This window comes from Sycon ciliatum, chromosome 9, assembly GCF_964019385.1.
Source record: "Sycon ciliatum chromosome 9, ocSycCili1.1, whole genome shotgun sequence".
NCBI lineage: Eukaryota > Metazoa > Porifera > Calcarea > Leucosolenida > Sycettidae > Sycon > Sycon ciliatum.
In genome coordinates, this window is record NC_088651.1 from 5468943 (window position 1) to 5485474 (window position 16532).

General features: G+C 49.9%; 1 protein-coding gene and 1 non-coding gene across 2 annotated transcripts; both read left to right on the forward strand.

Annotated features, from left to right (window-relative positions):
• The first annotated feature begins 6685 nt into the window (after window positions 1-6685).
• On the forward strand, window positions 6686-6767 carry Trnas-gcu (transfer RNA serine (anticodon GCU)). The gene has a single exon. It is a non-coding gene; the product is annotated as a tRNA-Ser (tRNA).
• A 5309-nt stretch (window positions 6768-12076) lies between these two features.
• On the forward strand, window positions 12077-16261 carry LOC135824203 (uncharacterized protein K02A2.6-like). The gene has a single exon (XM_065336934.1). It carries the CDS (start codon window positions 12077-12079, stop codon window positions 16259-16261), a length of 4185 nt encoding a protein of 1394 aa, XP_065193006.1.
• The last annotated feature ends 271 nt before the right edge of the window (window positions 16262-16532 follow it).

The window sequence follows — 16532 nt, forward strand, 5'->3', positions numbered from 1 at the left end:
GCTTCAAGTCTACAGCAATCAAGTCTCCTGTAGTTGCCTCCAGCTATACAATACATGATACTATGCACCACCCTACACACGCTGTAAGAACTATTATCCACCAATACCAAGAGCACTCCATATTTACATGTATTGGTTTTAAAAGTACTTTTCCCAATACGCAGAAAGTCATGTGACGGTCCTGTTGACGTAGCTGTGAAAATGGAAATGATATCGCGACAGAGCTTTCGGCCATACTCCACTCTACTACAGCCTCCACCCTTCACCACCATTCGCTCATAGCCGAAGCGTAAAACACACCAGCACAGCAAGGACACTTCCGTTAACAGACAATTTGTTACGCCTCTAGACTGCTGTTTCGCTCCATGGAAAATGGAGCTGAGAAATACATGCCATATCTGTTTTCACTGATCTCGTCAGGCGTTAATTGGCCCGCGCCTTCTCTAAACGGAGCTTCGAATTTGCCCCGTGGACTTTGACGGGAACCTGAAACTTACCATCAACTTCACAACTTGTCATTGGGGAGTTGACAAGACGTGAGAACCCTGGAAGAAGAATCATTGTGTGACTGTAAGGTGTGAGCTGGTAATAGTCTAAAGATAGTGTTCGTGTGTACATGTACAATGTATGTGTGCGTGTGTGTGCGTGTGTCTGCGTGTGTGTGCGTGTGTCTGCGTGTGTGTACGTGGACTAGTATTACATGTATGTTACTTATTGTACGTGTATGTGTGCGTGTGCGTGCGTGTGCGTGCGTGTGCGTACATGTACATGTATGTGCGCTTTTAAATGATGTGTTGATTTTCGTGATCAATTTCCCTAGCCCGGTGGAGGCCAGTGTGTTCAGACCCATGCAACCATCCGGTCCCCACCAACACCAGAGTGATCAGATTAGGCTGATGCGGTACTGCACGACATGCTCCACAGAAGAACGTTCTTATACACGTACATTTAATACGTAGGGTATTCATAAGGACATAGGGCTGTCGGCAGAGTGAAACCTACCCAGGTCAGGATGTACATGTACATGTATATGTACAAAGTACACGCAATAATATTATGTACATGACTATGTTTATGGTATAATGCAACCATCCTCGACTCATTGTATTTCCTTTCCCTAGGGATCTTTGCATAGCTCAAACAGATGGTTCATGTCTATGTATGGATCAAAGTGTTTGTGTTGTGACATTTGTGTGACATCCTTGCTTTCTCTCCATCTCACGATCCGCGTGTCTTCGTTCACTCCCTTCTTTCTCTTGCGTCTCAGCTGACGATTACCTTATCCCACGCGGACGTGTACTAACATAATTATTTCATCACCGTTTTGTCTATCACGCTTGCATGGTGCCTCGAATTGAATAGATTATTGGTTGGAGGAAAGCAAAGCAGCACACGAAGCCATCCATTGTACGTCAACTAGTTTAGACTAGGCCTTCTGTAGCATTACTTTTCAAGTCCAACACAATGGTGATTAACACACGAGTCACAGTACCACGCGTCTTGACTGTCGTAACTTAAGTTTCATGCCATAATTATAGCAATCTTTCATGTGTTACTGCTCTGCTTCCGCATTGAGCACTCTATCGAACCGGAGGACTCCGCTCTCAATGGTGATTAACATGGAAGCAAGGAAGTCCTTATAACTTGAAAGGTAATGGTACGAAAGGCCAAGTCGAAACTATAATGGCTTCTGTGCTTCGTGTGCTAAAACAATTGAATAATTGTTCTGTCCGCAGAGTTCTGTCCGTAGATTGAGAATAATTTTAGTAAACCTCTACATGTACTGGCATGTGCAGCACGGTTCCCCAAACTGCTGACAAGGATGCCTCGAGGTATCCGTTGTCGGAGATGTCCCGCACTGTTGGGGCACGTTGAGCACACTCATTATCCGATCATCTTCTGCATCATCATCACTACACTTGAACATCTCATCCACGTCCACGGATACACTGGAACAGTACTGCCACGGATGTCACCACCTGGCTGTAGTCCTCTACTCTGCTGTCAGTGATGCAAATCTGTCAACCTAAATAGAACGGTGTCAACATAATAAAAACAACATGGAGGTTGAAACCGAAGAGGACTCCAGGACTGAGGCTAGGCACAAGGATGTTTGGTTCGATGGCAGAATGTGGATCAGACCCACAGGTGACCATAGCACGAGAGAGTGGCCAACTCGTGGGGTCCAATTGCCCCTGTTAATACTAGTGATAGGGTCTTAGAGACAACATTGTGGATGTGTCACAGATGTGTGAGACTGAGAGACGGCAGGCAGGTACGCGGGTAGGCACGACTCATACCAGTGTGAACGTTGCTCCTGTGCGTGAGTCAAGATGCGTTGTGTTCAGTACCTGGTGCTGACAGAACACATGTACATCCGAAGCGCGGAAGCATCCACTTCTCGCATCTTTCGTGGCAGGAATGTAGCCAGGAAGCATGGCATATTCTGGTCCACAGCCCAACCAACCTGGGCAGTAACAAAGTAACTATACGACGCGATCATCCAACAACAGACACTGCATTCCGATTCGACAGCGGATGTTCAATACAGTTTTCTTGGTACTAGGGATACTGAAGGTGATGTGGTCTGCAGGGATATTGACAGATCTGGTGTCCAACTTCAAACTAGTTCAAACCACGAGCAGGCGAACAGCAACTAATTGTGCCAGAATGCCGTATAGAATCAACAAGTATGGAGTCGTTGGTGATGGTATCCCGCTGTGCGGCTGCTGGCAGGTGCTAAAGGGCGTGCTCGGAGCTGCAGAGTACTCGCGTCTCATTTCCATTTCCAATAAATCCATTCTCACTGGTTGCTGATGATATTTGCCCCAGTGTTGCACTCTCCCTTGCGTAGATTACCCAGCCCAACTGTTGCATGGTCACAAACAGACACGTGTGTGTATGGGCTACTGCTGGGATGATGACAACTTTACACTCTTGTCAGGCACGGGAAAAGAGACAGCAATAAGACGTTATTGCCTCTTTCCTGCCCTGTTCTGCAGGCGTAGCCCGGGGGGACGGTGGCCTTTGAGCTGCAGATAGCTTCGACTTGTAGACGATCCAAAGAGCACGTTGTTTATTGCAAACACACTCCTGCAGTTTGCCTCCAGTCAAGAGCTGACGAGTAATGGACGCTACACGGGAAGGGCGCTCGACATGCACACAACCTTCGTGCCACCACGAATTCACGACTGTACAGTTTGGTCGAATCATCGTGGCATCCAGGTGCGTGTGAATGCATGCCACTGCCGACCAGCCCTTTACAACATACTGCCTCTTCTTGCTGGAGGGTTAGGGTAACTTCCTTACCGCGTTGTCACAAGCGCTCGGCCAGCGGAAGGTGGAGATCATTCCAGGCTGTTGGCATTCAATATCACTTTAAGTACTGCTCGCGTCCTGTTCAAAAGTAGGACTCGGTGTAATAGCATGTTTCGTTCTCTGTCACTTGTAGCCTGATGGCAACCAGGTGCAATACAGCATCGTAGCTGCAAGGAGAGGTGGTACGTTGCTACTTCACTGCAGCATAATTGTAGCGCAGGGAGTAGGTGGAGAGTGGCGAGGCGATGGCTTGCTCTAGGGCCTTGAGCACGAATACGGATAGGTATTAGGTAGTTCTGCAGAAATTGATTGCTCTTCACGCTGACAGCCGTACAAGCTGTAGTGTAGAGTTAGCGCAGCCGTGTTCCCCAGTGGACGGCCGGTAATTGAGAGGCAACACTTTGCATCAGTGTCGATCCTGGAGAGCCTGCGAATTGCTTCATGTCACGACTGAAGTACAATCACCATCATCATGCAGAGGACACTCGCAGCTGGCCCAGTACGAGAGATCCAGCGACTTCTAATTCTGCGCTGCGCTTGTAAACACACTGCATCTCGAGGCATCACGCTATTAGTATTACCAAACTCAGACTCTTTAGATTCTTGGTAACAAGGTAACAATGGGATCCTGCGAATACCCAGGGATGCTCGACTACATGCGGACCGTACATCACAAGGCAAGTAAGCTGCGATGTTGCTCTACCCAAACCGAAGATCTTCAGTATTCCCTTTGATTGATTGATTGCTTGATTGGTTGTGGATGTTTATTTTCAACGTTCCTCAGCGGATTGACACCAGAATCATGTGCGTAAAGTCTACTAAAGGTAGCATCATACAGGTAGGTGTGTACCTATTCACCCACCCTTCCCGTGACCTAGCGATAGCCGTATCTATCGTCGTGGACACCCTTACACCCCATGGTGGTAAAGTTGCCAGTTACTTGCTCGATCCCCTCCGAAACCCGTCAGCACCACTCTCAGGTTGATTGTTAGGTAGTGTCGATGTTTGATCATGTATCTAACACTAATTTTGTATGTCTGCTGCTTGCGAGCCGATTCAACTACCTGAGTGTATGCGCGGGCAATTCCTACAAACTGTTTTTCATGTTCTGTAACAGAGCGCGCGGCGCTTCGATGATAGAACCCCTGCTAGGGCGTAAGACCTCGAACCTTGCAGGAATTCACGTGGCAGTTTAAGTTCAAGTTATCAAGATTATGTAATGTTATCAGGACTGTACAACAGGATGATCGTGGGTGACTCGACCGCTAATTGAACGATATCTGCTGGTGGTGTCAAGTCGTGAACGCTCAGACCACCATTACAAGCTCTAGTTCCGCTACAATCGTCTTCCGAAAAGGCGCTCGCTCTCACCCACTGGCCGATGTTCAGTGGAAAGTAGTGTGTTGCTTCCTATCAGGAGTGCTGATTCTATTCAGCTGCTCCACGTTGCCAGAGGAATGCATAGGTTTCACACGGACACAATCAAGTCAACTGCACACACTGCGTGTCTCTGAGAGCACGAAAATAGTCAAAATACCCAGCTGATCGAGTGGAGTTGCCCCGCTCCTTCAGCGTGCGCTTGATTTGTTCATGGCAAAACAAAAGGCATTATACTCAGACTGCAGCAAGTGCCGGAGCTCGTTCAGCCATCTTTTCCCCCTCCGCATTCCTGGCCAGCTAAAAATGGCCTTGCGCTGGGCAGTCGGCTGCCTGGGGTCCTATGCTCGGTGTGATCGTCGCCGGCTATCCTGTGACAGTGGCTTCTGCGACATGTCTTGTAGATATGTGACCTGCTATCGACCCGTGAATTGCCTACAGAGCTGCGTGTACACGTACATCGGTTGTCCGTGTGCATTGTACTCGGGCCCAGCTGTTGGCAATGCAGTCTGGGCACAGTGTACAGCCAGTGTGTAAGTTGTGCAGGGGGCAACTCCCACCTCTGCAAGGTATGGTATGTGCAGAGGGATTTACACCCAAAGCAGCGCAACCTTTCAGTAGTTATGCCGTGAAGCAGCGCCTACCCTGAAGACAAAGCCTTGTGGAGTGTATGAAATACCCGTGAGTTCTGTAAAGGGAAAGGCGCGGAGGATTACCCCTGACGGGGCCAGATTCAGCGGAGAGACTGGGGGTTCGCCTTTGTGCCCCAGGTAACGGCTTTCCGCGTTTGCTCGAACCCGCGGAGCCTCGGCCTGCCTCCTTGGTTCAAGCACTGCTTGCGCTAGCACACACAAACGCGCGCGCACACACATTTGGATGATAGCTAACACACACACACACACACACACACACACACACACACACACACACACACACCACACATGCACAATATCAGCGATGGACACAAAAAGGGGCGAACAGCAAAATTAATTGTCGTCAAACATTCAAACAATGAGTACACTTTCGTATGGATAGTTGGTTCATTTCTAGCCCAGATCACCATGTACATGTACATGTATAGCACTTACCCATACATGTACATGTACAACACAGAGCATAACATGCCTGGGCTCTTCTTATTCTTTGGATACGGGCGCGTTAGGGCTACATTCGATGTCACTAGGTCGTGACACAGGTATCAACTGTTGGCGCCTCGACATGCCACCGACTATCCCTTCCAACATTGCTGACTGTCCTCCAGCCATGGATTGGCTCAGTGGCGGAAACGCCCCAGGAGCGTTAACTGAACAAGAGAAAAGAAAGGAAGAACGAGTATTAAGTTTAAATGACGAATCACCTCTAAGTTCCAACAGACTCCAGACACAGTAGTAATAATATTGTTACTATCATTTCTGCAGACTCAATGCTCAACCTCCTACACCACCTACTGCAGAATACATGCACATGTACATTGTTGCCTGATGATTGCGAGAGCATGAAACTTCAAGTCGCAGCAAACAGGCCTTGATTGTCCTTGTTGTTCTGTTCTGTACATTGTACATTGTACAGTCAGGGCCAAAGAAATCCAACCCACGTACCAAAAGCTGCGCCAAGGCTCATGCGGCCGCTGCGGCCTCAGGCCTCGAATCAGTTTTGGGAACGGGCATGATATAATTGAAATGGAAACGAGGTTGTGTTTTCACGGGCTATGCCAATTGAAGAAGAGAGAATACGAAATTCTCCTTCCTTTCCTTCCTTGCGTCATCTCTTTATGGTCCACCTTACGAGACGGCACTGAATACTTGGACAATTCCAATAAGCTTTTTTCATCCTTTTATTCTTTTTTCGGATGGAGAGCCAACCATTAATTTACAGCCTTGAAAACTTGAGATCAAGTCCATGATTCTGACTGTACAATTTTTGTTTTTGTAGTAAGCGGGTTTGTCGTGGTCATACAACGATGATTGTGTCGATGTGTCTCGCCAGGAAAGACGAGGTGGCCGAGTGGTTAAGGCGATGGACTGCTAATCCATTGGGCTCTGCCCGCGTGGGTTCGAATCCCATCTTCGTCGAACCTTATTTTTTTGCTTTTCCGTCACTTTTCTTTGAAGCAAACATGTGCACTTGGGTGTGTGACCCTGGCGGATAACGACGGAATTCCCCCACCGGAAGAATAATTGGCAGAAATTGATTCTTTTTCTGGCATGTTTCATGCATGTTTGGTATGTGGATAAAGAAATGGAGCAGAATTCTGGGAAGTGCCTGTCAAATAAATTCGACGGGTTCGCGTACGGGGCAGGTCAAGAACAAGGAGTCGTACAACTCCCTGGTCAAGAACCACCTTTCCGCTTCCGTGGGACGCCACCACCCCATGATCAGGCGTCTGCCTGTCAAAAGGTCTGTAATAATTATTAATGGTTATGCCAATTTCTCTGCTTTTTTCGAGCAGAATGTGCCAATTGAGATGGTTATCCGCCATGGGTTAGTGATCAAGCACACGCTGAGCTGTGGTGCGATGAACACCACTCTGATTGTAAGGTTGGCATCTACACGTACATTCAAATTTTTTTTTATGCTTTCTTGATATTCAAAATAAAAAGAAGAAGAGAAGAAAAACTAAACTAAAAGGAAGAAAACTAAACTAAAAAAGAAGCACCCATTTTGTTAAGCCAGGGGCTGGCTCACGCCTGGCATGAAAATGATAGATTGAGAACTAAAGAAATTAAACATGATGACAACTGTCTAGCTGACCACCAGCTGTGCCTCTGCTCGGACCAGGTCGACAGGGGCATGGTCAAAGTGACGGCGGCGAATTGAGCGTGATCCACGGACACAGCGAATAGCAGACCTGGCTAGCGAAAAGCTTAGCATGCATCTGAGCCAACACACCATCTGGCTGTACGGCGCATGCCTCTTCACGGCTAAAGCACTTGCAAGCCTCTTCACCGTGATGGCAGCTTCGTGGCCCATCCCCCCACAGGAAGAGAAGACCAGAGGGGTGAAGGAACCATGCTCGACGTGGAGAATTCTCTCCCCATACGCACGCTTCTTCTCCCCTTCAAAGCTTCGGTACAGAGAGGAGAGGGATCTGGAGCGGTAGCTTGACGCATGGGGATAGAACACCCTTGTATCAAAGAATGCGTTTCTGCTATCCGTCCAGAACCCCCTCACTCTCAGGTCAGCGCGGGCATCCGGGTCGGTGTTGGCGGTGCGTCGCTGGAGGACCTCACCGGTGAGAGGTTGGAGCTTCGGCTCCACCTCAACATCACAATGCACCTCCTTCATGCATGAGGCGATAAAGTCGGTAGGATCGTTGTGACGCATATGGATGAAGCCGGAGAGTTTACAAATCTGCGCATGATCCACCGAGTAGCGTGCTCCACATGGGCAAGAAGCCGGCAGGTTGTCCAGTGGCCAACAATATCGCATGCGCACGTGGTCATGGAAGTCGGACTTGACGTCGAAGCAGAATCCGTGCTCAGCCACCGGTATTGTTGTGAGCGTGCTGGAGGCTCCCTTCTCTCTTGCCAACGCCATGGCCCGTTGTTGCGGCTCGGGCAGCCGAGACTGGATTTCGTTAGCCTTGGTGTCGAGGGTGGCGCGGTGGCGCTGTTGCACGGCAGTCTTTGCTTCATGGTCTTGTCTGATGCTCCAACACGTACATTCAAATCCTGTACATGTATACAGTACAATCATGTACATGTACATTGTACACAATAGGGGGAATTCCCACGATTGCTAGACTGGTGCTCAACACCACACGGATGGAGCATTACCACAAAGGCAGAAGAGAACAAACACAGCCGGCTAGGTCATTGTTGTAACGCTGCGTTTCATGCACATAGCAAAGCTAAGGCAGTCCTCCGCTTTGCTACGTGCATGGAACGCAGCGTTACAACAATGACCTTAGTCCTAGCCGGCCGTCTCTGTTCTCTTCTGCCTTTGTGTACATTGTACATGTATGAATCATTAGTCATGGATGGATTTGGGCCGCTGACAACATGTTTCGACAGTATGCTGATGTACATGTACATGTATACATGTACATGTATACATGCACTGTATACATGCACTGTATACATGGCATGCTGTCCTTTCCAGGACAGTACTACTAGTAGTAGTCAGTAAAGCAGCATGGCTGACATCTTGATGCAACAGAAATATTGCACAATCATGTACACGTACATTATTATTATTATTAAATTTTTGATAGGGCAATCCCCACAGGCCTAAGGCCTTTTGACAGGGTACCCTAAAAAATGAAGAACAGAATTACGGAAGGTATGCAAGGAAGAACTTGAGCGGACCTCCGCTGGGAGGGCATTCCAGCGGTCAGAGCCAAGGAAAGTGACAGAAAATAAACCATAGCGACGTTTGGCTGTCGGAAGAGCAAGGGAAGAGGACACTTCAGAGCGGGTGCGAGAACTAGTGCAGGTAGAATTAGAGCGGAGACAGAAACAGTTAGCAACAAAGACACTAGCCAGATCATGAAGCGCACTGTACGTTAGAACGTACAGCTTGAATTGGTACCTGACAGACAAGGGAATGATATGGTAGCGGGCAAGAACAAGGGAGACCTCAGATAGGCGGGGCATGCAAAATACAATACGCAGCGCTCTATTACTAAGTCGGACAACACGGTCATGGAGGGAGGCAGAAAGGCAGTGAGCAAAGGAATTAGACCCATACTCAAGTATGGACTGAATGGAACAGATGTAGAAAGCCCTCTTAGCATCGATCGTTAAATGGTCTCGGACCTTTCTAAACATTCCTAACTTACAGCCTATTTTACGTTCTAATTGTGCAACGTGAACTCCAAAGGAGAGATGTTCGTCAAGAACTATACCGAGGTATTTCACGTGTGCAAATACCTCGGTACATGTATTATTGTTAGAGTGACAGCATGAAACAAGGTGGAGGACACTGTGTTCGGAAACAGTGACCTTACTACAACCTTCCGCGGTTGGCAGAGCCCTGGTCCCTTCGGATCATTTGAACTGTTGTGTGTCCTAATTCTACAGGCGTAGAAACCACAGCTGCCACCATGTTGTGTTCGCCTGAAGCCACGCAGGAGTCCATTGTGGGACAAGACAAAGACTGATTAATAATATTTTTATTTACAACTAGCATCCATAATGATACAGTCATGTAAGTAGATGAGAGAGAGACAATACGGAGAGGGACAATACGGAGAGGAACAATACGGAGAGGGACAATACGAAGAGGGACAATACGGCGACAAACACTATACACAACATGAACCATAATTATGGGTGTTGAACCCGGTTCTGACCCTCATTATGCTGGGGGGGGGTTTAGACTTCTCCTTACGTCCGTCGTTTATTCTTTGATCGCTCCTGGATGTCGTCCTGGTAGTCATGTAGCTACTGAAACCAGAATTGCTTTTCTTAAATCTTCTTTTCTTCCAACTTCTGCCCGTGGCGTCCTTCTCTCAGCTCGTCAGGTTTATCATTGTAATGCTAGCTCACGTGGCCGACCCCATCTCAGATGGATTGACAATATTAAAAATGATCTACAGTCCATTCAGAAAAAAATGAACTTCTAGCTTTTGGCCATACATGTAAATGGGTCAAACGTTGAGTTTTTTTAGAATTTTTTTCTGCAATCCCATATGGAATCCTCTTCCAATTATGTTTCTGAAGTTTTTTTGTCCAAAAAGCAAGCCATAGCAAGAATAGGATTTCGGCCAGGTTTTGCCCCAAAAGCACTGAATTGGGAAAAACCATCAAAATCCAGGCCGTTTGACCCCGCCTGCAACAGTGCATTCTGCGGTTCGAAACCCAGTTCAGGGGACCCTTTTTCAAATTTCAAAGTTCGCAGCACTGCACTGTGTACGATGAAATCACGAAAAATCGCCAAATACGGGAGCTCGCCAGAGCCAGGACCCATCTTTTTATGAATGGACTGTAAAGCACGCCAATATTGATATTTCTGACTGTTTTGAACTGGCTCTAGACGAGAAAGAATGGCTGATGCTTGTGGAAAAATGTGCTGCGCTTGCGTAGTTGTTCTTACTGCGATACGTTCTAACAATAACGAGATGCCTTTTGTCGGCTCTTCTGCCTGGATTTCGTTGACAGATGCGTTAAGCCCATGGATCCTTCCATGAGTGACATGTGAACTGTAACTATTATTATTATTATTATTAGTTTTGGAACTAGTATTAGGTTGTAATACCATGTACATGTAGCTACATGTAAATGCAAATACGTTTCTCTCCTCCCTTTTGCCAAGTAAGGCATTGAGTTGGTGTCACTTGTCAGCTTTACTGTCCTGACATTCCTGAATGGACGCAAGCAAACCAAGAATTAGGTTATACCTACATGTACATGTACATGATTGTACAGTGGAACTCGCCTCGATCGTACTTACTCGGATAAAACGTGAGCTTGCTTAGTACGAACATTCAACATTGTCCGGGGCAGGGGTACCCGGGTATGTTGCCCGATATTGAAATGGAGTGTGTTCGGATAAGAAGCATTTCGAATACTAAGCACACTTTGCTGCTCCCCATGGGGGCACATACCATTCGAGTTTCATGCACTACATGTAATGCGAGAGTATGACAAGCGATGATCACATCCATTGACGTCTACTTCAGACGCCGACCTCCCACAACGCTTCCTGACCCACGTTATGCCAACGTGTTCATGACTTCGACGTGTACAAATATGTCTCGTATACAGTCATGTACTCGATGATAATGGTCTATGATGTAGCGGTACACGTATTCATATTCAGTATTATCGGGTACTTTCCATCTGTCAAACTTCGTGCCATGTACATGTACATGTACGTGTACATGTAGCAGCTGATTCCGTGTACTGTGTAGATCAGGGAGTAGTACAATACCGATATTGTACTACTCCCTGGTGTAGATAACGAGCACTCCCACTGCTGCGCCTGGATTCATGTAACCTTGCCAGTACTTCATGATCTGCAAAACAAACGTCATTCGTAGGTACCCATTCACACTAGCCCCATTCAACACGCTACATTGTACATTGTACATGCACATGCACATGTATTTAAAACTCGAATATCATCGTTGTGTTTGTGTGTTCTATGGATTTGAAAACTTGTGCTGGTGATGCCATCTGTAGTGTCATGTGACTAGATGCATGAAGCCCATGCATACTTGCATTCCGATATCATTCCCATCATCATGATCCACTTACATGATCTAGCATTCCATTCCTCCTTCCCACTTTAGCCCGTATGTATATATCTAGTAGATTGCATGTGTTCTAGGTTCTTTGTCTTATCGTAGTACAACAGTTAGAACTAAGGTCTTGGCTCTCTGGTTGGTCTGGTTAGACTAAAGTACGAAACACTACATGGTGGCAGCGGTCCAGAAGCCATGTCTTCTTCGGACCCCAGCTCGGTTCAGCCCGCTTCCCGCGGATCTTCCCCCGCCGGTGGCAGAGGCAGCAGTGGTGGTTCAGGTAGCTCCTCCGGTGGAGCGCCTTCTACGTCTTCTCCGGTGCCCGAGCCCGCCCAGGTTTCTCTTCCGGGGATGGTTCACCTCTCACAGGTGTCCCCTCCATCATCGTTCAATTTCCAGGCTGCAGATCAGTGGGACCGCTGGCTGCGTCGTTTTAACCGCTATCGTCAGGCGTCTGGTCTTCACACCCAACCGGAGTCGGTCCAGGTGAACTCCCTCCTCTACACGATGGGCGAGCAAGCTGACGACCTACTGGACAGTTTTCATCTACCTGAGGAGGACGTGAGTAAATTTACCACAGTCACGGAGCGTTTCACTGCCCACTTCGGCAAGAAGAGAAATTATGTGTACGAACGTGCAAGTTTCCATCAGCGCACCCAACAGCCCACGGAGTCACTAGATGCATTCGTAAATGATCTCTACCGCCTGGCAGATAGGTGCAACTTCAAGGCCATGCACGATGAGATGCTCCGGGACCGGTTGATCGCAGGGTTAGCAGATGCACGTCTTTCTGAACGCCTGCAAATGGATTCGGATATGACGCTGGAGAAGGCGCTGGCTCACGCTCGCCAAAGCGCTGCCATCAAGGAGCAACAAACGACGGTACGTGCAGCAGCTGATCAGTCGTTGTTTGCTGTCCGCCAGGATCAGGGGCGGCTGCGTTCTAGTCGCGATCGTCCTCCGCTGCGTGATGCTCCCAGCTCCTCGCGCCACTCGACTCCATCATCTGATTCTTGTCCTTGGTGCGGATACGAGTCACATCCCCGTGCACGATGTCCTGCAAGTCGTGTAACCTGCAAAGGGTGTGGCAAGACAGGCCACTTTCAACGAGTGTGCCGCTCTTCGCCACCATCTGGTTCCTCCGGTTCTTCTGCACGACAGGGCACTCATCAGTCCCCGCGGGGCACAGGTGTCCATTCTCTCTCCAGCCACAGTGATTCCTCTAGCTCGGCACTGAGTACTGCTGACGCATTTCTGGGCACCCTCACCCATGGCACAGGCTGGAATCTCCCTATGCTTCTGCACGGCAAGGCCATAACTATGAAGGTCGACACGGGTGCGGATGTCACTGCTATACCAGCTACAGTGTTCACGTCCCTGGACTTGCCTATCTCGCTCGCCCCATCGAACCGTACTCTCCGGGGCCCAGACAACACAAGCCTCAATGTTTGTGGCCGGTTTACAGCTGACCTGCGCACAGCTCACTCATCTCAGTCTCACTCCGTGCCCACCCAGGTGTACGTGGTCCGCGACCTCAAGCTTCCACTGCTCGGACGTCCAGCCATTGAGGCTCTCGGCATCCTGCCTGCTCCTGCTAACGTCCTGGAGACCACCTCTACCTCAAATGACTCAGCTTCAGACTCTCGCTCTCCTGTTGCCGCTGAGTTTCCTGACCTGTTCTCGGGCCTAGGTACCTTCGGTCCTCTCCACACCATTCAACTTCGCGATGAGGCTCCTCCATACTCGCTCTCCACTCCTCGGCGAGTTGCTCTGCCCATGGAACCGAAGGTTATTGAAGCCCTCCGTCGCATGGAAGACGCTGGCGTCATTCGCCCAGTGTCCGAACCGACCGATTGGTGTGCCGGCATGGTCGTTGTGCCAAAACCAAACGGCAGCGTGCGCATCTGCGGTGACTTCACACGGCTCAACAAAGCCGTCAAGCGCGAACGGCACATTCTCCCTACCACGGACCATCTCCTCGCTCGCCTCGGTGATGCCAAGGTATTCTCCAAGCTGGACGCTAACAGCGGGTTTCACCAAATTCCGTTGGCGCCGGAGTCGCAGCTTCTAACCACCTTCATCACGCCCATCGGCAGATTCTGCTACACGCGGCTCCCCTTTGGCATCTCCTCGGCACCCGAGTATTTTCAGAAACAGATGTCAGATCTGCTCAGCGACCTCCCTGGCAACATCTGCATGATGGACGACGTCCTCACATTCGGCTCCACCCTCGAGGAGGAGGTCGACAACCTTCGACCAGCTCTGGCCCGTCTTCAATCCGCCGGTGTCACGCTCAACAGCGAGAAGTGTCAATTTCATGCCACGTCGATCAAGTTCCTGGGCCACGTGATTGATGGCTGTGGTATCCGTCCAGATCCAGACAAGATCCACGCGATCCAGGAGCTCTCTCCCTGCTCCGATGTCCATTCCGTCCGCCGTCTGCTCGGCATGGCCAACCACCTAGGCAAGTTCATTCCGGACTTGGCCTCCATCACGCAACCTCTCAGGTCTCTCCTCGTCAAAGGCACCCCGTGGCAGTGGGGTGCTGAGCAGTGTGCCGCGTTCGACCGCATCAAGACGTCACTGAGTAACGAGCCCGTCCTGGCCAAGTACTCTCCCAACTACCACACTACAGTATCTGCTGATGCATCTTCCTTTGGCCTGGGTGCAGTGCTTCTACAACGCCAGCCCGACGCGTCCGTCCGTCCTGTAGCCTATTTGTCTCGCTCTCTCACACCAGCGGAAACGCGCTATTCGCAAATCGAGAAGGAGGCTCTGGCTGCAACGTGGGCCTGCGACCGGCTCTCACACTACCTCCTCGGCATGCCATTCACCATTGAGACGGACCACAAGCCACTCATCCCTCTGCTCGGTACCCGTGCTCTTGACGACCTCCCTCCTCGGGTCCTCCGGTTTCGTCTACGGCTTCTTCGATTCGACTACAGTATTGTCCACACTCCTGGCAAACAACTCGCAATTGCCGACGCTTTGTCTCGAGCTCCTCTGCGCAGCACAGATGCCGACGCTACTGCCGCACTGGAGGCTGAGACCGCTGCTATGGTGTCGTACGTCACTCAGGCTCTGCCTGCCACTGCGCAACGCCTGGAAGAGGTTTCAGCATGGCAAAGCGACGACGATAGCTGTGCTCGCATCATCGAGTATCTGCAGCACGGCTGGCCTGCTCCTAGCGATGCTCCTCCCGTAGTGCAGTTTCTTATAGAGCACGGCGCACATTTCAGCCTCACGGACGACGGCTTGCTTCTGTATGATCAGCGTCTCTACATACCTCCCGCTCACCAGCAAGAAATCCTGGCTCGCCTTCACCAGGGTCATCAAGGCATCACCAAGTGCCGACGCCTGGCCCGCACTTCCGTATGGTGGCCATCGCTCTCGTCGGACATAGCTACTCTTGTCCAAACATGTGAAGAATGCAGTCGACACCGCTCTCAGCCACCCGAGCCTCTTCTCTCAACTCCACTCCCAGAGTTTCCTTGGCAACATCTGGCCGCAGACTTCTTCACCATCGATGGTCGCAACCACCTCCTCGTCATCGACTACTACTCTCGGTTCATCGAGGTCCTCGACATGCCCTCGCTCTCCACAGCTCGTACAGTCAGCCATTTCAAGTCACTGTTCGCTCGCCATGGCATCCCTGACTCTCTAACGACCGACAACGGACCGCAATTCACCAGTGCTGAATTTGCCCAGTTTGCATCCACCTATGGCTTCCGCCACGTCACCAGTAGCCCTCTCTATCCGCAAGCCAATGGCATGGCCGAGCGTGCTGTTCGCACGGTCAAGAGTCTGTTCCGTCAGGGCACTGATTGGCACCTCGCACTACTCGCGTACCGCAACACTCCCTTGGAGAATGGTAAGAGTCCAGCCCAGCTTCTGATGAACCGCCAGCTGCAGTCACTCTTACCTCTCTCTCCAACACAGCGACAGTCGCATCCAGTTGATCAGAGCGACCTGCGTGCTGCGGATCAGCGCTTAAAGGATCGCCAAAGCACCAACCATGCCAGTCGCCATGCAGCCCGGACACTGCCGTCTCTGTGTCCCCAACAGCCTGTGTATCTACCTGATCGTGAAGAGTCTGGCCACGTGATGAGCCAACCAGCCTTGCGCTCCTACATCGTAGCAACCCCATCGGGCCAGTTCAGACGCAACCGGCGGCACATTGTCCCAATGCCAACGCCGCAACAGTTGCCGCCTGCTGGTCACTCTGCCGCTACTACCGATCCTGATCCCCCAGCCAGTCAACCTTCTACTCCGCCGTGTCCTGCAGTTTCCAACTTGCCATCGACCCCTCCAGCTCAAGACCAGCCTGATAAGTATGTCACGGCTCGCGGCCGTGTCGTTCACGCTCCCGATCGCTTCTAACTTTGGTCTCTCCAAACAATATACTCCACTCTTCTGTCTCTCCCTCTCTTGCTCGTTCTCTTTTCTAATGGCTTGCATGTGCCTGTGTGTCCTCTGTACACCCCTAGGTCTTTTCTTTGTAAGAGGAGAGGATATACATGTACATGTACAATGCACTATACTAGAATACTCCCTCGGACAGACCAGTGCTTTCAGCACTCTGTAATGGACCCCTTCTGCAACGGTCTTAAGTTGCCCAGTTAGGTATCTTCTCCATCTTCTTAATCTACTG